Source organism: Temnothorax longispinosus, chromosome 4 (genome assembly GCF_030848805.1).
Source record: "Temnothorax longispinosus isolate EJ_2023e chromosome 4, Tlon_JGU_v1, whole genome shotgun sequence".
In the NCBI taxonomy this organism is placed as follows: domain Eukaryota; kingdom Metazoa; phylum Arthropoda; class Insecta; order Hymenoptera; family Formicidae; genus Temnothorax; species Temnothorax longispinosus.
Window position 1 is genome coordinate 15000846 of NC_092361.1, and position 22188 is coordinate 15023033.

Consider the following 22188-nt stretch of genomic DNA (forward strand, 5'->3'; position numbering starts at 1 on the left):
TAGACCGAAATAGAATATCAGCTAACTATTGCATATGACAGATGTACATAATAGGCAGTTAATATCCGGTAGAAAATGAGAAAATTTTACAGTTGTAATAAAAAAAGAAAAATAATCTATATGAGATAAGACTTGAAGAATTTTATTAGAATTGATCTCTATTGTATATTTCTGTCTCTTTCTCTCTATTTCTAATATCAAAATTACTCAATTATTGAAGAAGCCAATCAGCTAACTTAATGCATATGCACCACGTAATAGACGGTTAATATCCGGTAGAAAATGAGAAAATTTTACAGTTGTAATAAAAAAAGAAAAATATGGGTATCTATATGAGATAAGACTTTGAAAAATTTTATAGAGTTTGTCTGTTTTTTGTCTCCTTTCTCTGTTTCTTTTTTTCTCTCTTTCTTTCTGATATCAAAATAATTCAATTGTTGAAGGGACTGATTTATTATCGAAAATATATTATTAAAATTGATATAATTAAAAAATGAACAAAGGAATAGGACAGTTTCCAAAAAAGGAAATCTCCTATAAGAGACATAGTCCATAGCCTTGATCATTGAAATAAACGGTTGGAATTAGCGAGAAATATAGACCCGTTGAATGGAAATCTTTAAGGGTCAGGAAAATTTCGACGTGACTAAAGAATTGTCTTCGTATGTGCGCTACCGCGTTGCGTGATTCATCAAAATGATACTCGAAGTCTCACTTAGCGACCGCGATTCCAACTGTGGGAGAAGTGACACGCGACTCATAAAGCGAAGTCCCGCATTAATTCTTTTTTTTTCCCGCACACGAACTTTGACCGAGTTCAAAAAGTATCTCTCCTTTTTTTCCTCTCTTCCTCCAGTTGTCGAGGAGAGGATTGCCGCAGTGTGCAATGTCGTCTGCAACGATGTCGGTTGCGGCAATAAGTTGCCCCTAACAATACGTGTGTTTAATCGAACTATTATATAGCTAATTGCCACCGCGCACTATTATTATACTTCTCTTACCGCGATATTCGGATTGACGTAATCTGATTCTTGAAGAAGAACACGTGATGGCAATACGTACTCAGGAAGGATTGTGTGTGAATTTTTATTTTAATTATATATATAATAAAAATATTATTAAAAATCATATTATATTATTATTATATAATGTCTATATAAAATAATATATAATGTTTATATAAAAATATTTTTTTAAATATTTTGTTAATCTTAAGTAAATTTCGGTAGAATTTTAATCTGACTTTTAATATGCAAAACGAGAAGTTACAAGCAAAATGATAACTTCTTTTGACATTTCTTTTGATATTATTCTGAAGAAAAATCTGAAATTTGCTAAAATATCCACCACAGTGTTCCTAATAAAAAGCATTAAGATATTTGCTAAGCTTTAATACAAAAAGAAATCTATTTCTTCGTACTTCGATCTTTTTTTTTTTGTGTTATAATATCTTTTTTATCTGCTGTATAGCATAAAAAGATATATTTGCAAAGCAAATTAAAAATGTAATAACAAAACGCGCATTAAAATATTTACTCGTAATAGTGTCTGTTTGTAAATAAGCATTCCAGGGAAAAAAATTTTCATATATAATTATAAAATGTTTTTTTCTCTTTTACAATACAAGAGAAAGAAAACATATTGACATATTTTATATATAATTATATATAACAAAATTTACAACGATTGAAATAGAATTAATAGAAGATTTAGCGGCCAAGTTAATTATTCTCTATCTATTCACAATTAACATAACTCTTTAATTCTTTATCGCGTAAATCCTTTTTACTCTGTCTCTCGCTTTGCGTTATCTCTGTTATATAAGAATAATACGTATAACTCTGTCGTTATTTATCCGTCTTAAATTCTCTCAATGTATATTATTGCGATAATAACTGGCGATCTGGAAAATTTCGTTGTAATCGGGTCTTTGAATTTGAAATGGAATGTGAAACATTGGCTACGGTCAACGTGACGCTGCAAATGCTTCGAAGCATTCCTCTTCTCTTTTCTTTCAATGAAGAAAGAAAGAGAAGAAGAACGCTCCAAAGCATTTGTAACGTCACGTTGACCGTAGCCATTATCTCTGAATAGAAGACATTAGAAAAAAGGGGGAAAATAAGCATGACAAAATGTTATAAGAATAGAGCTTTGTGAAAAAAGAAGTAGGAAAAAATAGTTGGGATTATCCCTGCAGAAAAATTACGTCGACAAATATTATATTAATATTCTCTTCTCCGAATGAAAGCACAGCCAGATCTTTTTTAATTCTTCTATAGATACTTTTTTCGTCATAAAACCTTAGTCCTCTTTTTTTCTTTTATAAACGTCTATTCGTCTTTCGAATTACAATACCGTCTAAAAATTAAAAATGATTCTTTGATATCATCCTTTGACACAAACACAATTCGTGTTTTTCTTCAAAAAGAATAAAAAGAGAATAATGTATAAGAGATTAAGCCTCGTCTGTACGCGCTTATATCGTTAAATTCTCGAACTTTTAAAATTTAATTTAATTGAAGGCTTCTGCTGGCTCGATTGCCAAATCAGCGTTATATACTCACGTTGCAGTTGTACGCGTCACACTTGGCAAAATTGTGAGTTAAAAGGCGTGAAAAATAAAGTTAAAAAGGTCCATTATTCTTGTAATGTACAGCGTTATTTTTCATTTTAATGCGGTGTTTTTATATTTAAAATAATTGTCATAGTGTTAAAATATACCGAATATTTTTATATCCCTTTGTTGTATTTAATATGTAAAAGCAAATATTTATTTCAATTGACAGCTGTCAAACAGCTTGTTTTCGTCCTTTCATTGAGTACTCGAATAAAAGTTTTTGGCATATTTTACAAGTCTATTATTCTATCGATTATAAACGCTATATTATTGCAAAACATTTTTATTTTAATGTACGTTGCAAGGATTTTCATGATAAATTTTCTCGCTTCTCACGTCATCAATCCCAAGATGACTGCAGTGAATAAACAGGAACTTTATGTAAATTTACTTAAGGAGACGAAAGGTAATTGACGTTGTTAATGGTCGACCTCGTACATATCACTTTTTTACTCCGAATAAAGGAATTACAAGCTCAATGGAAAGCGTAACTAAATCAAAGTCCATTTGTCCCCCTGCATCTGATAAGTTTTTCACTTCCTGCCTTTTTTCTTCTTTTATCAACGTCTATTTTCTTTTGACTTATAATACTGTGACTATCGTTCACGTAGCCTACCTTAGATATGCTTAGTCCCAGTCTACAATAGGTGTTTTAAGCCCTAAGCCCTAAGAAATTGATCAATCACAGTCAATCACTCTCCTCAAATTCAACTGTGATTGAACAATTTCTTAAGACTTAGGGCTTAAAACACCTATTGTAGACCGGGACTTACCCTTAGGTTAACACTAGAAAATCCTTTTGAATCACGTAGACCAACTAAAATTTTCCAGAAAAGTGACAAGACCCTTTTTGGGCCTTATAAGAGGAGGACTCTCGAACTGCAGCGGCAGTTTCTAACATAGTCAATTACTAGTGCTGTATAAGGATATTATTGTAAGTGAAGTGATAGAATAAATTCTTTTCTTGGAATAAGAATTATCTTGAATCTACAACACCATTCAAAGGTAAAAAAATATATTTCTTTGGTACACTATTCTTTGATACTGTTAATGCTGTTCTTTGAGTACAATTTGTGTATCTTAAAAACGAATAAAAATGGGAGAATATGTAAGAGGAGAGACTTAATTGCTTCGCGTACAATGCACGCTTTGTATCTTGTTAAAATTCTCGAACTTTTAGAATATAACGGTAAAGATTACTTGCGAGACAGAGAAGGTATTGTTGCGGCGTTCTTTTCTTCGTTGAAAATGAGATACTTGAGACCACACCACTGAAAGAAAAATCACATTATCAAATTTACAAGTGAATTTCTTTCCTGCCCGGATGAAAATTATAGTCAAAGATCCTTTGTGTGCTAAATAAGATAAATGTTTCGTCATAGAATCTCACTTTTCTGTTTCTTATTTACGAAGTGGTTTCTTTTCTATTTCTTCCTTTATGAACGTTTCCTTTCAAGTTAGTAAAAAATAAAAAATGACTTTGACATTGTTCTTTTGATGCGAGCATGATTTGTGTATATATCTTAAAAACGGATAAAAAGGGAAAAGAAAAGAACGCGAAATACACGCTTTATATCGTGTAAACTGCCGAATTTAATTTAATTTAAGCAAGTTTAAGAAGCAGGAAAGACATTGTTAATTTTACATATTAGTAACGGTCGACCTTTTTCTTCTCTCAAAAGGAATTGCAAGCGTAACGAGATGGAAAGCACAGCTGGAGCGAAGGGTCCTCTTGTCTCTCAACACCAGGTAAATTCTTCATTAGAAAAAATTTCTATTTTCTTTCGTTTCTTCGTTATTCTTTTACGAGTGTCTGTTTCCTATCGAATCACAGTTAAGAGTTATGTTCTTCGTCATTAAGGCCTGCATTCCGATATCCACTGTCAGTACTGCAAATCTATATTTTATGTCACGTATACCATAGATTTTCAGTACTGAAAGTTGCTGACGGTGAATATCGGAATGCAGCCTAAATTATCGAGCTTCAAGAATTTCATATCAGACTTCAGACTTATCTGTGAAGGATTCGAGAGAGCTCCGTATACAGAACTGCAATCATAATACATTCTTTTTCTCCCCCGAATAAAGAGATTAAAAGCGATCTCGACTAAACGTTGATTAAATCTCGACTAAATTAGTCCAATCTTTCTGTTTATCAAGCAACAAGAAATTAATTCTAACGAAAATGATAGTCGCCGGTCAAGTTAATCGAATTGCTAATCGAATTACTTTCGTCAGTTCTATAAATACTGCATTTGATTACATAATTCGTTGTCTAATCTAATCTATCTCTATCTAATCTTTTTCTTCACGTGTTAAACGAGGGATTAAAGTAATTCCATCTTCGTTAATGCGTTAAGTACTCCCGATAGTCCCGATAAATTAATCGCTCGTCGCCCCCGTGGGGTGCAACCCCCCGTTTTCGCGCTTGGGAAACCAGAAACGGGGAACGGGGGGGGATGTCCTCTCCTCCCCTTTCCCCTCGCAAATGGTGCCGGCTCTCGGCTCTCGGACTCTCGGCAATTAGCGGGCAATAGGCGGGTGTGTAACAGGCCGTGCCAACGGCGCCGCGCCGTCCTTCAAACGTTCCCTATCGATTCTCGGGGAGCCGCGTCGCGGTATATTACATCGCGGCTCGCGCCGAGGCATGCTAGTCGACGCTATCACGTCGGCACCGGTCGTCAGTGTCAGTGACGGTGCGATCGTCGTCGCGAATGTCGCGGATTCGCAGATCGGATAGCGCACAGCAGGGCCCCCCGGGTCTCCGTCGCGAAGTAAGGCCTCCCCCTCTTCCTCTCGCACGCGCGTGCCCGTTTTCCCTCCTCCCCCGCCGCTTCCTCGCGTCCCCCGTCCGTCGAATAATTCGACCTAAGTCGCGCGGAGTCGGGTAGATTTTTTGTTTTCCCCTTGTGTGCCTCCGGATAACGAGGCGGTTCCGGATAGGGGAACTTTATATTAACGCTCTCAGTGTCGTACTAATTTATTTCGGCACGGCTGTGTATTATCGTTGTATTTTCTACAGACGGGAACGAGAGTCCGTAGAGGTTATTTACGCGACGGATCTAATTTCTTAAACATGTATATATCTAACGAAACGGGTTACGCGCGCAACGCGGCACACACCGCACACATACGTGCGTATCCGTGACGTATTCCGTTTCATTTCCGAGATGCAGAAGGTGCAGAAGGTGGGTGCAACTGGAAGCGCGAGCTGCGCGAGCGGATCTGCGGGGCCGGGGAGCGAACGGGAGTGCAGGGATCGCAGGGAGAGCGCCGAGCTGTACCTCGGGGAGCGGATGCACGCGAACAGTCCACCATTCGAGATGTCAACGGACGATGATGGCTGGACGTGTTGCAACTCGCGGCAGAACGGCGTCGTTCAACCGCTACTCACAGGTACGTGCGTACATACATACGTGCGAGGGTAGAGGGATGGCGCGACGCGCCTCCGCGCGGGTCAAGCTAACCTCAACCTCGACCCCCGTCGTCGGGGGACTCGGTTGAGGCGGCTCGCGGGGAAGGGGGGGTCGGCCCCCCGCAGAGAGAATCTTGCTCCCCGGAGAAGAGCGTCCGGATATGTGACTCGCCTGCAGGAAACGAAATAAACGCGTTTCCGGTCGAGCGGCGAAGTCGGGTTTTTTTTTCTTTTTTTCTAGAGAGGATTTTATATCTCGCTTTTCTTTTGAATATGAATGAATAATCGGATCAGCGATCTTTGAGCGTGACCGGCGTGATCGCGCGATGCTCGAGGATTCGACTACCTTCGGCGCCACGAGGTAATCGAAAAGCCGACGGAGTACACGAGGAATCGTTTATTACTGAATTGTGCGCGGATCGTGATCGTGGATCGGCGAACGCGATGTGAGAGCGTGATTATGTTTGTAAATATTCCGATGATGTAAGCCCCGCGCGCGCAAACATCTCGGCCGGCGTGTCCCGACTCTCGACGGCGAATATACTTACATTTGTCCAAGCGAGCGAGAATGTGCCTGCTTAGAATGTGGCACGAAGCCGCTTTCACATGCAAAAAGTATACGCGCGCGCGCGCGCGGGCACGCGTTTCCTGCGGTATGCACCGCGTTAACGCAGCCCCGGAGATAAAGGGCAACAATCTGGAGACTGCAATTTTCTCGCGCCGGGAAAAAGGCGCGATATTACGCGGTATATTTAATCGCGAAATATCGAATGTACAATTCCAGGCCTGAATCGCCTGGTAAACGGCGCGATTTGTTTGTTACATAACTTTCCCTTTTACTGAACGATCCACTACGATCTGTTCTTCAGATCTTTTTGGGATAATACTGAAACTTTGAATAATTTATCATATTCAGGAGAGATTGTGTATCTTGAAACGAGATACAAATTACAAAAGTGAGGAAATTTATTAGAGTATCTGTGATTTCATGTCGAAATCTAGTAAATCTGTTCACTTTTGTAATTTTTATATGATCGACCCCCCAAGTTTTATTTCTCCTATATTGAAGAATGGATGTTTACTTTCAGACTTGTATCAAATCACCATGGCTTACGCCTACTGGAAGAGCGGCAAGATGAACGATCACGCTGTATTTGATTTGTTCTTCCGTAAGAATCCTTTCCAGGGGGAATTCACGATCTTCGCCGGTCTTGATGAGTGCATCAAGTTCTTGAATAAATTTCATTATTCTCCTAGTGGTGCGTATTCACCAAAGCTTCTTATTCTACTTATATATGTACTTTATTCTTTCTTATGAATTATATTGCACGTCTTTTTTGGTATTTCGGCAGATATCAAGTACCTGAAGTCGACTATGCCTACAGTAGACCAAAGATTCTTTGATTATCTGCAAAGTCTTACTGCGAAAAATGTCACGATATACGCAGTAGACGAAGGATCCGTCGTATTTCCAAGGTAAGTTTATAAAAAGTCTTGTATTATTTTTACAAATTTGGCATTTAGATACAGTACATTTAGATACTATCGCGACAGAAATAAAATTAAAGCATTTAATATATTTACAACTTAAAAAGATATTTAACGATTTATATTATATTTTTATTCCCTGCCAAATTGATTTTCGATAGTTTTCCGTTCAAGCCGCGTATCACACTGATTAAATAAATTTAAATTACTTAGATTTAATTGTTAACTTTAATTGTAGAGTTCCTTTGATAAGAGTAGAAGGACCATTAATAATGGTACAGCTCTTGGAAACGACTCTGTTAACATTGGTCAACTATGCGAGTCTGATGGCGACCAACGCGGCGAGATATCGCATGGTTGCCGGGAAAAATATCACGTTGCTTGAGTTTGGTCTTCGAAGAGCGCAAGGACCCGATGGAGGCTTGAGCGCGTCTAAGTACAGCTATGTTGGTAAATATTTTACATATACTTGCTTTTATTATTGATTTAGTTTGATAAAATTCACTGATTGCAATCAATTTGTCAAAATAAAACAGTTAATGACTATAAAAAAATTCCATTGCATAAGAAATTATGTCAATTGCCACTGGTACCGGTTGGTTGCTATTTTTGTTCGCATTGCACACGTCATTATATCAATTACTGTGCATGGCAATTACTGTACAACGTTGCAATGGCCTACATTGCGAAAGCGTGTGTAATGTAAAAATGTATAATGTAAGAATGATTTGGTTGCATATGTATTATATGTACGTGTAATACTTGATTGTTGATAAAGCGTGTAAATTATCCTTTTACACATCATATATATCTTGAACACTATTCATATCTTCATCTGTTATATATAAAGTCATAATAAATCATATCTATATAAAAATTTAATGTCTGAAATGTAAAAAGTTTCAAGTATATACGCATGCCAATCCGCAATGCAATATATAATGAAAACGGAGGTGTCTGGTACCACTCCATCGCCCTTATAACTACTTAACAATTTCGTGAAAAGTAAAATCAATACATTGTACCACTCAGTGCCAGTTGGTACTGCCTAGGTGATGAGTAACAATTTAGGAGGTCAGATTGATGGTATATAGTTTCGACTTGATATATATATATGTATATATACATTCAACACATGTATACATATATACATATAGGATGTCTCATGGAAAACTGCTGAAAGTAAAAAAAAACAATCGGAGATATTGTTTAATAAAGGTTTATAAAAAATTGGCCATGTATTGTCAATCTTGATGATATATATTTTCGAAGTGTGCACTGTCAGAATTGAATTAAGAGAAGTAAAAGTAGAATTATTTCAATGCGTTAAAATTGAACGAAAATCTCATGAAACATATGTAACAGAATAGAGGGATAAGAAAATTTAAATTCTAATCTCTTTAAAATATTTTTATTAGCAACTACTAAACTTTATAAATTATCTGCAAGCATTACTACATACTTTGTCTACGGAAGAAGAAGATAAGACTCGATAAGATAAATTTTTTTCTGTCGTGAGATTGTATTACGACGCATCCGATTTCAGTGACTAAAATGAAACTGCCAGGTCTTAGATATGACCATCAATGATAAACCCCATATCTGTCATATCTGAGGAGAAGAATAATTTTCAATAATTTTCTGTGATACATCCTATATATTTACCACGTAGAATGAAACAGATAAAATTTTAGTCACATGTTTTAATACACATGGGACATAAGTAAATTAAATTAGAGGCAATTTAAATTAAATTTAATATAATTTACTATGTTACAGGTGGGTTTGATGGGACTAGTAATGTCTTGGCTGGAAAACTGTTCGATATACCTGTATGCGGTACACATGCACACGCATATATTACGTCTTTCACCAGCATCAATGATCTGCAAGGGATAGTAAGTGTATTCGACAAGAGCCTTCTCTCATCAATTAATAAATAAGTGTTGAAATTCTGCGAGAAATGTAATTGAAAGGGAAAAAAGGCAATTAATTCATTTCTCTTGCAGACATTGGCGCATAAGCAAACGGGCGACGTTTTAGATGTATTGGAACTCGCTTGCAATCATCGCGAGGCTATCGCCAATGATTTGGGAGCTCTAGCCTCGCAGGCGTCTAGCGGAGAATTGGCGGCTTTGATCAGTTATGCCGTCGCTTTCCCGGACAGATTCACCGCTCTTGTGGACACATACGATGTTAAGAGGTACGTAGTTATATTGCTAATCTATTTAATGCTTTTAAGTAGAAAGCCTGATTTTTGTTTCTGAAATTGGCATCTTGTAAGCTTTGGTTACTTTTCTTTCGACGCACACTCGCGTCAGTCTTTATATCAGTCTTTTTGCATGGGCTTTGCACAAAATTTATTGCTCATATTAATTTCTTTACGTTATTATATACAATGTCTCGTTTGTTACGTTAATTGATTCGCTATGTTTTTATTGATCATTTTACTATTGATTTATTTGGTATTTATTTTGATAATTATATATATAGTATAGATATTTACTTATTTGTTAATTACATATAGTGCCTAAATTAACAAAAGCGCGGGCGATATTTTGGAAATCTTGGAATTTACAGTTGATTCAAAATGAGAATGATTTAAAATATTGTAAGCATATTTTTTGAGACATTACGTATACTACGCATGTTAATTGCTATCAAATGTATAAATTAGCTCATATTTTATGTATGTGGTAGAAGCTGTTTGTGACACGTATATAGTTAGAATAGTTCTAGCTATGCATCATATAATATGTATATAACTTGTCGTATCGTAATTATGGCTTCAAAGATCAATTGTATATTGTTATATTTTCTGTTATGAGCCCAAGACTCTTTTTTATCACGTTATAGATTTATCTTCTACGTACACGAATAAAAAGTAATTAACATAAATTCGTCTTTCAATGAGACAGAACTATATTCTTAATTCTTCGATCTCACTAGCGATTGTATAATTTAGTTTTGTCAGCGCGTCGCGAACAGGCATTGACGACACGTGTAATACACACTGTAGCCTAACAGGAGTGTGTTTGTAGCGTTGAGACGTCGGCCAGGGGGCAGGCACAAGTGGCCAGCCTAAATGTAAAGAATAAACTTCTAACTAACGGGTCCAATACACACGCTCAAAACGGTGTGAGAAACAACCCATTTATATCAGAACCAACTTCGCAACCTCACAAGAATGGCTTATTAAGACGAGGCGAATTGGGTGAGCTCTATGTGAGGTACGATATCGTTCTGTTTGCCTGTTTTGCGGAATGCGATTCTTCCCTTTTCTTCTTGTCAGATCTACGCTTTGCGAATTATATTTTAATCTTTTGCGACACACCAAAGTTATTGATACTCTTAAGTCTAAGTAATGGTTGAGATCGCATTTTTAGTGGGATATACATATAGAAAGTTAATTTTGATGCATTTCTATAATTCGCCAGTTTGACGCTTCTTTGAGTTGCTTAATAGTTGACATAATTAATTTAATTTCCTTCTTTATCCTTCTCTTGGAAAAATGTTAAATGAAGGAATATTCTGTAAAATGGGCAAATTGCAAACTATATTATCATATCATGTTATTTTTATGACATGCTAATTAAATATAAAACAACCAGAATTTTATTTTTCGTTTGAATTTAGTTGTTAGTATGTCATACTTGTGATCTTATATAGTGCCCCTCCCAATTCTGCCCCTTAATTCTCAGTAATTGAGATATGGGCACATTCCATATGTTACACAAATATCTTACATATCTTGCCTGTTATTCAAACACGTGCAATTCCGTCGCGTACTTGTCGCAAGTTTAATATACAGAGAAATATGCTAAAACACTCAAATATACAAAAAAAAATATACTATGAAAAAAGCTAAAATATATATTTCTAAATAAAACACTAAATTTATCGTGATGTGTTCTCGTTATAGCATCGATGTAGTATCAATTGGCTATATTTGTATGTTTGTCAGAATATCATTAAATTCTCTTTACTGGAAACATTTTAATGCTAACATAATAATTGGTTGAAATACTTATTGCTCTATTTGTACGCATAAGTGAATGCACAAGTTCAAGTAATCTTAGCTCTTTTATTATGTGCTTAACCTGTTGTGTGCAATGTTTCTCATTTTAGTTCTAAACTTGGCAAATCTAAGGAGGTAAATTTGACGTTGCAAAGAGTAAATATAATAGAAATTTTAAAAAATTATTTTTTAATTTAATCTTATATAAATAAATTTGAAGATATATATATTTTTTATCTTTTTTATTTAACTTTTTTAATTAAACAAGAGAAATTACAAGCAAAGAAACAAGGATTCTCACAGAATAAATTGCCAAGTTTAGACTTAATTTTACATAATTATACAAAATTATAGTATAAAAAGTATGTGATTGAATTGCTTTTTATTTAATATTTAGTTATAATTAATAGAACTGTAGAGTAGCATTAGTTACCCAAATGTTTCATGGATATATATTTTACGAATAGGAGTGGCCTGTTAAACTTCTGCGCAGTAGCGTTGGCTTTGAACGACTTGGGATACAAAGCCGTTGGTATCAGGATCGACAGCGGCGATTTGGCGTATCTCAGTAACGTGGCGAGAGATATTTTTGAGAAAATTGCTGTTAAGTACGATATACCGTGGTTCGCAAAATTGAAGATTTGCGCGTCCAACGACATTAACGAGGAGACCATAATAAGCTTGAATGAACAGGTAAAGATTTATGAATTGCGGAATATAGTAATAGATGATAAAGAATATGAATATCTTCCAGAGCCACAAAATCGATTGCTTTGGCATTGGAACGCATCTCGTGACATGCCAAAGGCAACCGGCGCTAGGCTGCGTTTACAAGATGGTCGAGATCAACGACGAACCGAGGATTAAGCTCAGTCAAGAGGTCGGAAAAGTCACGATACCAGGCAGGAAGGATGCTTATAGACTGTATGGGTCAGATGGCTACGCACTGATAGATCTCTTGCAGAAAACTACGGAGGAGCCACCGCAAGTGATGCAGAAGGTTCTCTGCAGACATCCATTCCAACAAACGAAAAGGGCTAATGTTACACCATCCCGAGTGGAATCTCTGCACAAGGTATCATCTGATTGAAATAATGAGTTTTCAAATCACGTAATATAATATACACACGTTACGTAATATAATATACACACACAGCGATAATATATAAGTGTAAAAGATGTTACTTTACATAACTTTGTGTAATTCAAATTTCTTCATCAATTTAGAGTTCAATTTTTTTCTTCGCGAAAATTTAATTATTCTACTGCACTTATTATATTAGTATTTTACATTTTCTAAATAATTTGTTCTATTGGTAGCGGGGTATATATAAGTAGGAATATAAACTAAATTATTTTATAAACGGCTCTATACATATCATTATTGATATTAATTACCAATGTTAATGGTATTTATAATTTATGATTAATAAATAAAAATGTATCTTACAGCTATATTGGAAAGACGGAAAGCTATGCCAACCATTACCTACATTGCAAGAAGTTCGCAACAGAGTGCAGGAATCTCTCAATACATTGCGTAACGATCATAAAAGGAATCTGAATCCAACACCTTATAAGGTAAAAATTAATTAAGAAAAGTTTATTGATCTCGACTTCAATTGGCAAAATAAATTTAAACGTTGCTACGTTTCGACCCCTCGGATCGGGTCCTTATCAAGCAATCTAAACAACAAACAAACAATGTTTGTTTGTTGTTTAGATTGCTTGATAAGGACCCGATCCGAGGGGTCGAAACGTAGCAACGTTTCAATTTATTTTGCCAATTGAAGTCGAGGTCAATAAACTTTTCTTATTTAATTATTGTTGGCGGAACAAACCATTTTATTTCTAGTAAAAATTAATATTTAATACTTTGAGAATTTTTAAAGACAGCTTATCGAATATGGATTTCTCGAACAAGCTTAGAATTGTTTGGAACAAAAAATCTAACGATCTTTTTAAGATACTTTATATTTTGGAATTTTTAATTCGTGTACATATAATTTTGAATTCTTATACATGGTATCCTGCATTAAAATCTCGAAAACATGCGAACAATCATTTAAATGTGTTTTTTTCTCAATGTCTGTTACAGGTAGCTGTCAGTGACACTTTATACAGATTTATTGATGAACTGTGGTCTCAGAATGCGCCGATTGGAGAATTACGGTGAAGCATACTACTCTTGTACAAGAGTATCGTTAAACTAGTCTCTAGCAATTATAAATATCGAGTAATAACAGTGTCAGGAATCACAGAATTTACAGACACAAAATGCATAATAATAAATCTTTTCTCTCGGAGCAATGGCAACGTATCGTCGTAATCGAGCGTACGCATGTGCATCGTAAACACGATTGCGTCGTAGAATATGTTACAAGAGAAGGAAAGAGAGCGAAGATCCTGAGAGCATATTTTTTACACTTTCCATTGTTGAAAGTATCGAATTATATTATCATCGTCGCAACAGTATATTTTGGTAAATCTTGCGCAAATCGTATCATAACATATTTGTATAGTTTTACACGATTTATATAGAGTGAGATGTTCCGTTACAGAAGAGGTCTATTTACAAGCAGTAGCTTTGTCGCGCTCGCATACACGTATTCCTATTCCTATTAAAAAAAAAGTACAAAATAATGTACAAAAAAAGTACATGTGCTTGTGTGATATTAGGCATGCACAACTCAAATTTCCGAATAACGATTAACTCTGTAGAACTAGTTTAGAGTGTATTTATATATGTATATGTATACACACGGTTAAAGTACTTGAAAAGATGGCAATATACGACAGCGTAATTTGTTTCACTACACTTTCTTATTTTGATCACATTGTTGCGTTGCTGATCTTTCTCTTCTTTTTCTTCTTTTTTTTTTTTTTTTGTATTTTCTTTCCGCCTCTTTTTGAAAATTTGTTTCATTATACATTTGTAAATTCCAATTATATTATTATTATGTATTTATAATTGCTGAAGACTGTTTTAATAATATTCTCGTACAAGAGTGATACATTCGACAAATATTTACCGCTGTTATTTACATAAATGTACAAAGAGCGTAAGCACAATAATTATATTTATAATTTTACATTCATGTATAATATGTATAAAAGTCCATATCGATGTATACATATACTAACAGAAGAAAAGCGAGAGAAAGAGGAGAGAGGATGTATTATATCTCAAGATTAATATTTTACAATTAATGAGCAAAACTCAAAGATGAATTAGTTTATTGTCTATACGTTTTAATTGATTTTCGATATGTAGTACATACACCGATATATTATGTAAGTGATTGCCCTTGTTTGACTCTGAATTTATTCAGTGTTTATTCAGGGAAAAAGTTTGTTATATGTCACTCTACGAGTAATTTTTAATATTGTGCTACACTTACGATTAATCTACGATTAATCGTTTAGATTCCACCATGTTTTTAATCATGATTTATTCGCATACTTTCAACATAGATCTGTTATCGTTTTGTAATGGTCGTTTACGATATATAAGCATAATTGTAAAATATATCCATGTTTTTTTATAGTGAGAATAAATAGCATATAGCTGTTATATATCTGCTCGATTGTCAGTGATTAAATCCTTATTAATCATCCATTCTGCTCTCTGCGAAATATCATCCAGAGTCTAATTTTTTAATGGAATATACAAATGTAAATATTTTTAGTATAAAAAAAAAAGATTGAGATCGCTCTAGCACAATTAGTTACGATATCTTTCATACAAATGCATGTGGATATGCTCATTGTTTTTTTATTTTGTTAATGTCTACCATCAAGTACCTAGTCTGAATTTTTAATTACATATATGGCACACGCCGCACACGTTGAGACGGGTCGAAATGTGTTAGTGCGAACGCGTTACTCTTGCGAGGAATAGGAACATTTTCAAGAAAATAATGCCATGACCGTCATCCACTGATCATTACAGACGATCGTATTTATTTACGAAGATAGTTTTGACCTGTTTAATTAAATATACTCGATGAAACGTGTGGAAATGAGTTTGAGGTTATGCTCGAGGTCAGTGAATGACTCTAAATGCTGAATATCAATAATACAATGTTCATCGACAATTCCTAATAATTAAATTGTGTATCTTTGTCACCAAAAATGGATTTCGTTTTAACATTAAATCGGAATAAGTGTATTGTATCTCCAAGAGTATCCATCTGACAAATTTATTATCTTTTCAGAAATGTAAACAATAGAGGAAATTTTGTAAAATGAAGAAATTCGTGTCCGAATAGATGTCTGCAGATTACACGTCGTGCGTCTGCAGAGAATTAGACTTGTACATACGTTGTAGATGTAAAGAGACTATCCAGTATCCTATTGTGAGCATCGTGAGGTATGCCTCGGCCACAGTATATAAGAACTTGCCTGAGGATTGTCTTGCGACTTTGCCCATTAGTGACATTAATATGTACCGTGTTCGTCATCACGATTACAATTTATGTCAGTCAGAAGGTCTCGCCGATCTTCGTCTTCCTCTGCATGCAGGTGTACCTGAACTGGTATTCGGTGTACAGTATCAGTTGTAAGTCTAATCCGATGAAGGTCAAGGAGACGCAGAGCAACCTGTGCAGCGTGATCATCCAGGAGCACCAGCAGAAGCAGCAGCAACGCAGGTTCGAACAGCTCGACAATATGCAGCCGCCGGCACAAGACACTGCCTGCAAGTTCTGGTATTGCAAGCACTGTCAGAGTTACATGTATAAAGCAACAAAGCACTGCTTCTCCTGCCGCAAGTGCTTTCACTTCATGGACCATCACTGCATCTTCCTGGGTGCCTGCGTACTCCGCCAGAATATGGGCAACTTTATATTGTTCTGCTTCTACACCTCGCTAACGTGTCTGTATACCCTGTGCGTGATGGGCCCGTACATGTACGAGAGCATTAGTCGCAACATATCGGAGTCGGAGAGCGACGAGGGTTCCATAAATATATTCCTGATCTTTTGCTTGCCTTTGGCTTCCAACTTTGAGAAAATATGGAGTTCCAGCGCCAAGTTCGAGGTGTCTAATTCGCATTTAGTCCCATTCCTGATATTCGATACGCTGTTGTCGATCCTGTGCATCTGTTTGGTGATCGGCATCTGGAAGTTGCACAGTTGCTTGACCGGCAAACAGCGTTACGTCAATGTGACGGGGAGACAAAATGTGCGGGAGATCTTTGGTAGCTATGGTCTATCGAACATCATATTCCCGTATAACGGTCTTATAGGCACGCGAGACATCAACGGCAAGTACGAGCTGAAGGAAGTGTGAGACTAGTCAAGTAATAAATAAAACAGATTCAAAATTAAATATAACACACATATTTCTTAATTTATATACTTGTGTAACAATAAATACAGTCATATGTACAACATATTTACGCATTCATACATGATAGAGAACACAGATATGAGCGCATTTTACAATTATCAAATATTCTAGGATATTAATAATAGTCTACAGATAGATAGATGTTCCCTAACAGGTTACATTTTTTTCGAACCTGACTTTTACAATTGTATAATAGCCCATTTTACGAATATTGCTTTTCATATATGATTGGCGAGAATATCGTAGTATGATAAAAAGTTTTTATTTTTGCTACACCTGCTTGTAAAGAGACATTGTAAAGATATGAGAGAATAAGGCAAACACAAACGCAAACCCAGAATTTCCGGTTTGGCTTTTTTTCTGAGAATGAGATATAGATACTTTTCTCTAGAAAGAAATTACTATGAGGTAAAACTAAACCCAAAATCCAACCATGCTTATAGTTTAGAAAATTGGGTATAGATCACTTGCCAGATCGTGTAATACGTAATTCTCATATTTCTCAATATGAGGTTCGATTCAGAAACTAATTTTTTGTTGAAGCTAAGTGAACACATTTTATCTTTAGATAAGTATTCTGTAGAAATCATATTGCGTTTGTGTTTGTCAGGTATGCTCGATATAAATATCTTCTTAAACTGATTTTAATTTTTTAAATTATTTATTAATTTAAATCACACACATGAGTCATCACCAAATGTTAAATTTTAATAGTGACGATAATACAAGATAGCAGGACTGAGAACATTTAAATTTCAATCCAATATAATTGTTTCATTTGTGAACTTTAAACCAATGTCTATAATTTTTGCTCGAACAAAATGTAACATTGACATTTAATATCTCGAAAGTTTTGAAAGCGCAGCTTTACGAGAAGAAAACATCATTCAATGACATTTGAATGATGCTTTTTTTTGGTAGTATAATTCTGCACTTTTTCCTTAACTTATTCACGCACTCTGCGACGCATATGTACATGCTTTGTAGACTAAAGCTATCATTATAAAAATTGTCTTTATAATTCTGTATGCTGATTATGCTGTGCTCTAAAGTCGTTAGGATGAATAAACAATCCTTCCATTACCGACCATTGTGTGTGAGGACTGCTCGGCGAGTATTCACCCACTACTTCGACTTGTCCGCTAATCGGAGAACTATAAGTTCTACCAGTGACAGCCAAATACCTAAACGCATGATATAATTTACATACTTTGGTAGCACTATTTTTTTATTTATACTTAAGTCCATAAAGGTGAATACTTACTTATCGGTATCGATATGCTTCAACATAATCGTATCATCTCTCTCCCAAAAATCATTCTGGCATATCAACATCCAGTTATCGCCGCTATCACCCTCACCCTTGTGATCCCCATAGGCGGAGACCTCCTGTTTCCCAGTCAGAGGTGAGCTAACAAGATGCGAGTGAAGATTCTTCTTCGTCGCAATGTGCTCCAATCTGATGGTATCTCCGCATCTAATCGGCTTCCTGTCAAAGAGATCGTCACAATTCACCTGCGTGTATAGGACAAAAATCATCGTGCGAATAGTTGCAACTCACCCCCGGATGCACTGCTTTCCCGATTCCGCTTTAACGATCCAGTAGGAATTACCGTCTTCTTTGACATTGGTACCTGTTACCGATTGCTGTCCGCTACCACTGCCGTACTTTACTTCGTGGGAATGCAGCCTCACATTATAGTCCACGTTCATTAACTTCAATACGGAGCCGCAGGTCACATAGTTGGTCCCTTTGGCTGCAAAATGGATATAAGATATAAGATAAAATTAAGATACATTTAACAAATGGCCCGTCCTTTTCAGCTGAACTTCTTGCACGATTCATCTTTCCTCTTTTTCTCTCCAATACGAAAAGAAAAAGATGAAAGGTGAACCATGCAAGTTCAGCTAAAAAAAAAACATCTATTGAGATATATCAATTACGTATCGAAACATTTATACGAGACTGAAAACTCTCGTGGCGTTAATTACAATATGATCATGATTAACGAATTAAAGTACCAGGGAACAGATCGGCAATAAGATACCAGAATGTAACAGATACAAATACGATGATGGAAGTAACATAACCAACTAAATTCGCATTTAATCGCGTTTCTACGAAACAAATATAAAAAGTACCTTGAATGCAGTTTGTGTAAAGCAAAAGTATTACGAGGCTTGAAAAAAGCACCGTGTAATCCATCGCGATCAATGCACTCGGCAGTGACGGCAGTAATTCCGTCTCGACAAGACGATCGAGAGTGAGAAACTGCTACCGGCGATAATAATACATAAGGGCGTGAAATGTGTTAGCTTCCTATTGGTTGTTGTCCACGTGTCTGCGTCCCGTTATCAGCGCGACGCTCGTACCAAAGAGGAGTAGACGACTCCTCTTTAATTCGTACCTCCTTTTGTTTATTAGAGTTTATTCGAGATAAAACATATGGTTTGTAAAAAAGAAAACGCGAAGAACAAATGTGGAGAGAGAACCTTTCACAATAATCTTACAAGAATTTTTTCTAAATTCTTGTAGTGTACATATAGACAATATATATATGTCTATAGTACTTTTATTAGATACAAAGGAAAAGTCGAAAACCTTTTCCCCCCTTTACCTGAGAATTTCTTTTGTCGATGAAAGATGAAAGAGAGTTGAGAATATGGGCCAATATAAACAAAAGTTCTCCTTCTGTATTCTCGGAAAATGGAAGATTAATGTATATCCTGTATATTTCAATTATTATTTACGGTGACCATACGTCTTTTAATGTAAAAGACAGTCTTTTATTTCAAGAAGCTGTCCTTTAGATTTATTTTTTCAAAACTCTTTTGTCTTTTTTTTCTCCTGGAAAATATGGTCACTGTACTTGTATATACCTACGGTGACCATGTACAATTTGTCCTTTATTGTAAAGGATAGTCCTTTATTTCAAATAGCTGTCCTTTAGATTTATTTTTTCAAAACTCAATTTTGTTCCTTATTTTCTCTCAGAAAATATGGTCGCTGTATTATATTACTACACTGTTATTATATTATATTATATTACAAATTGAGATATGGATAGATTTTTTTCAAGTTTGAATAGTACATTTTTTCTATTTCTTTTAATAACATCATGTTTAGATTAAAGTAAAGTTCTACGTATCTGTTTTAGCAGTAGCATCAAATCGCACTTATGAAATATTTGAAATTCAGTTAGTTTCGTAACCAAGTGGATAATCGAGAAAAATCAGGACACAAAACAATTTAACGGGGAGAGGCGAGGAAGATATAACACACACAATGTGCTGTTTATATATATATATATATAACAAGTATATTTTCATATCGCATTGGACCCATTCATTATTCGAACGCTTTATCACGTTAACATTTTCCAATTTGATTTAATTATTAAAACTTATATTCCGCAGATATGGACTCTTCTTCTATTTGTGACGTTTAATGTATTTTTTTTTAAATAATCGAGAGAATATTACGTAAACAAAATGATGTATCTATATAAATCTAGTGCATTAAAAAAAAGCGCGCGAAAGAAAAGAATTAGGAAGACACGTCAATCAAGATAAACTTATATATATATATATATATATATATATATATATATATATAAGTTTATCTTGATTGACGTGATCATAATATATATGTATATGTATGTATGTATATATTACTCAACGTAAATAAATTTTATCGTTTATTAGAAATGAGATTTAAATTAATAAACTTTTCTCATACTGTAATGCTTTCATTTAAAACATCCATCATCCTACGTCTTATATCCGATTATTACGTGTCTTGATATATTATATAAATCCTTGTTTGAAAAATACGGTTCTCTTATCAAATTAAATAATACGGACATTTGCAAAAACGGCATCCTCTGTTTCCAAATGTGTACTTAGGTACAACGTGTTCCTCGGGGAGAGCAGTGGAATGTGCCTCCTTTGTATAAAGACTTTCGTATAACCATGAGAATGCAGCGTGAAATTGTTTATGCATTGTCGAGGAACAGTCGGTGTCTGGGTTCTGGTTAGAATAAATGGATGACGAACGGAGTGGCATACGTCGTTAGTATTCGACGAGTTTCGGACGGGTTTTAACATAAACGTATGCCGCTATTATCACAAATATCGCAGCTACGGTGGGCAACACAACCGTGAACATTCGCTGCTTATTTTCCATGAATTCCTTTTTCCGCTCTTTCTTCTGTTTATTCGTCTCTTTCGTTTTCCCCTTCAACTGCCGCATACTTTTACAGCTGCAAATCACGATTGCATTAAGACAAGCGTTTATCCGTTTTGCTCCAATATCTAGAGTATTGGATTAATTAGTATTTTTACAATTAAAGCGTATCTAAGACTATTTAAGACGAATATTCATCTGTTTTTTTTTTCTGAAAGGCATATATGACCAACATGCATTTTATTATCTGAACTAGCAACGAATTGCTCTGAAAGGAGAGACAATTAAATCGTAAAGAAATGTAAATATAAAGTGAATGTTAATAAAGCGTATCTTAGATTCCAGCGAAAGCAGGTGTAGCCCTAATCGACGCGACAACAATCCGCGGTACTCGTCACGCATATGTTTCAGAGCATTCGTCGACTCGCGAACTTTCTAGAACGGAGTCTTAAAATTCAAAACCATCGTGATGCTACCTTGAGAACGCACGAGGCGACCGGACGCGAGAAAGGAGCACGGGATGACAAAGCCACGTGAAATTAGTTCCTGGTACAAACCAGATTAGCGCGTATGACACGTAGCAAAACAGTTGGCACGCATCAGCTACACCGGTCTGCGTCTGCGGTCATGCTATCACTTGCGCACGTATATACAGATGATTGCGCCAAGTGCGTGCGTTCCTAAACCTTACCACCTTACCGCGGCGAAGAAGTCGCAAACGGCAAAAAGCAAAAGGATCGACGTGGGGCGGGGGGGGGGAGGGGGAGAAAGGGCGGTAAAAGAGGATTTTATGAAGAGGAAAACCATGTTGCACCGCGAGCCAATATAGGCCGGTATGCATTAGGTCCGTATTCGTTAGTCGGATCTTATTTCAAGACTGTTTTAATTATAAGTGCTGATCTACAACCTTGCTTTAAAAGGTATTTTATAAGCTCTAAGCCGTAAGAAATTGACCAATCATAGTCGAGTATTCTCCTCACATTCCACTGTGATTGGTCAATTTCTTACGGCTTAGGCTGAGTTTCCACTGAGCGCGTCACGCGTCGCGTCGTCCGAGTTGAACCAATCAAAACATCCCATTTCGATCCCGTCACAAGAATGTAATGAAATGG

The 22188-nt window shown here is 35.8% G+C and overlaps 4 protein-coding genes and 1 long non-coding RNA gene across 15 annotated transcripts; 2 read left to right on the forward strand and 3 right to left on the reverse strand.

Annotated features, from left to right (window-relative positions):
• Positions 1–866: 866 nt before the first annotated feature.
• Naprt (nicotinate phosphoribosyltransferase) lies at positions 867–15114 on the forward strand. 10 transcript variants are annotated; one of them, XM_071776087.1, is made up of 14 exons: positions 868–1074; positions 3449–3622; positions 4300–4366; positions 5788–6013; positions 7121–7291; positions 7385–7508; positions 7759–7970; positions 9300–9418; positions 9530–9723; positions 10562–10750; positions 12006–12231; positions 12275–12613; positions 12991–13119; positions 13637–15114. In XM_071776087.1, the coding sequence occupies exons 3-14, from the start codon at positions 4319–4321 to the stop codon at positions 13712–13714; spliced, it is 2055 nt and encodes a 684-aa protein (XP_071632188.1). In that variant the 5' UTR covers positions 868–1074; positions 3449–3622; positions 4300–4318; the 3' UTR covers positions 13715–15114. The 10 variants fall into 10 exon arrangements, with proteins under 10 accessions (XP_071632183.1, XP_071632184.1, XP_071632191.1 ...); XM_071776089.1 differs by having other exon boundaries at positions 5794–6013; XM_071776082.1 differs by lacking the exon at positions 3449–3622 and having other exon boundaries at positions 867–1074.
• On the reverse strand, positions 3629–7105 carry LOC139811734 (uncharacterized). The gene is made up of 3 exons (XR_011731735.1): positions 6379–7105; positions 4281–4437; positions 3629–3888 (listed from the first exon to the last, which is right to left on the reverse strand). It is a non-coding gene; the product is annotated as an uncharacterized lncRNA (long non-coding RNA).
• A 133-nt stretch (positions 15115–15247) lies between the features above and the next one.
• LOC139811729 (uncharacterized) lies at positions 15248–16874 on the forward strand. Its single transcript, XM_071776098.1, has 2 exons — positions 15248–15582; positions 15756–16874. Exon 2 carries the CDS (start codon positions 15913–15915, stop codon positions 16828–16830), a length of 918 nt encoding a protein of 305 aa, XP_071632199.1. The 5' UTR covers positions 15248–15582; positions 15756–15912; the 3' UTR covers positions 16831–16874.
• Positions 16875–16880: 6 nt separating this feature from the next.
• On the reverse strand, positions 16881–19215 carry LOC139811730 (stromal cell-derived factor 2). The gene is made up of 4 exons (XM_071776099.1): positions 19033–19215; positions 18452–18647; positions 18155–18379; positions 16881–18074 (listed from the first exon to the last, which is right to left on the reverse strand). Exons 1-4 carry the CDS (start codon positions 19094–19096, stop codon positions 17906–17908), a joined length of 654 nt encoding a protein of 217 aa, XP_071632200.1. The 5' UTR covers positions 19097–19215; the 3' UTR covers positions 16881–17905.
• Positions 19216–20179: 964 nt separating this feature from the next.
• On the reverse strand, positions 20180–21773 carry LOC139811733 (single-pass membrane and coiled-coil domain-containing protein 4-like). 2 transcript variants are annotated; one of them, XM_071776104.1, is made up of 2 exons: positions 21634–21773; positions 20180–21152 (listed from the first exon to the last, which is right to left on the reverse strand). In XM_071776104.1, the coding sequence occupies exon 2, from the start codon at positions 21140–21142 to the stop codon at positions 20963–20965; it is 180 nt and encodes a 59-aa protein (XP_071632205.1). In that variant the 5' UTR covers positions 21143–21152; positions 21634–21773; the 3' UTR covers positions 20180–20962. The 2 variants fall into 2 exon arrangements, with proteins under 2 accessions (XP_071632205.1, XP_071632204.1); XM_071776103.1 differs by having other exon boundaries at positions 21553–21715.
• Positions 21774–22188: the final 415 nt, after the last annotated feature.

Coding starts and splice junctions, on each gene's coding strand:
- LOC139811730 (XM_071776099.1), bottom strand. CDS start 19,096: ATGGATTACACGGTGCTTTTTTCAAGCCTCGTAATACTTTTGCTTTAC. Junction 18,380..18,451: donor GGAAAGCAGTGCATCCGGGG/GTGAGTTGCAAC, acceptor TCTCTTTGACAG/GAAGCCGATTAGATGCGGAG. Junction 18,075..18,154: donor AAGCATATCGATACCGATAA/GTAAGTATTCAC, acceptor TCATGCGTTTAG/GTATTTGGCTGTCACTGGTA.
- LOC139811733 (XM_071776104.1), bottom strand. CDS start 21,142: ATGCGGCAGTTGAAGGGGAAAACGAAAGAGACGAATAAACAGAAGAAA.
- LOC139811729 (XM_071776098.1), top strand. CDS start 15,913: ATGCCTCGGCCACAGTATATAAGAACTTGCCTGAGGATTGTCTTGCGA.
- Naprt (XM_071776082.1), top strand. CDS start 1,049: ATGGCAATACGTACTCAGGAAGGATT. Junction 1,075..4,299: donor ATACGTACTCAGGAAGGATT/GTGTGTGAATTT, acceptor TTCTCTCAAAAG/GAATTGCAAGCGTAACGAGA. Junction 7,971..9,299: donor GTCTAAGTACAGCTATGTTG/GTAAATATTTTA, acceptor ACTATGTTACAG/GTGGGTTTGATGGGACTAGT.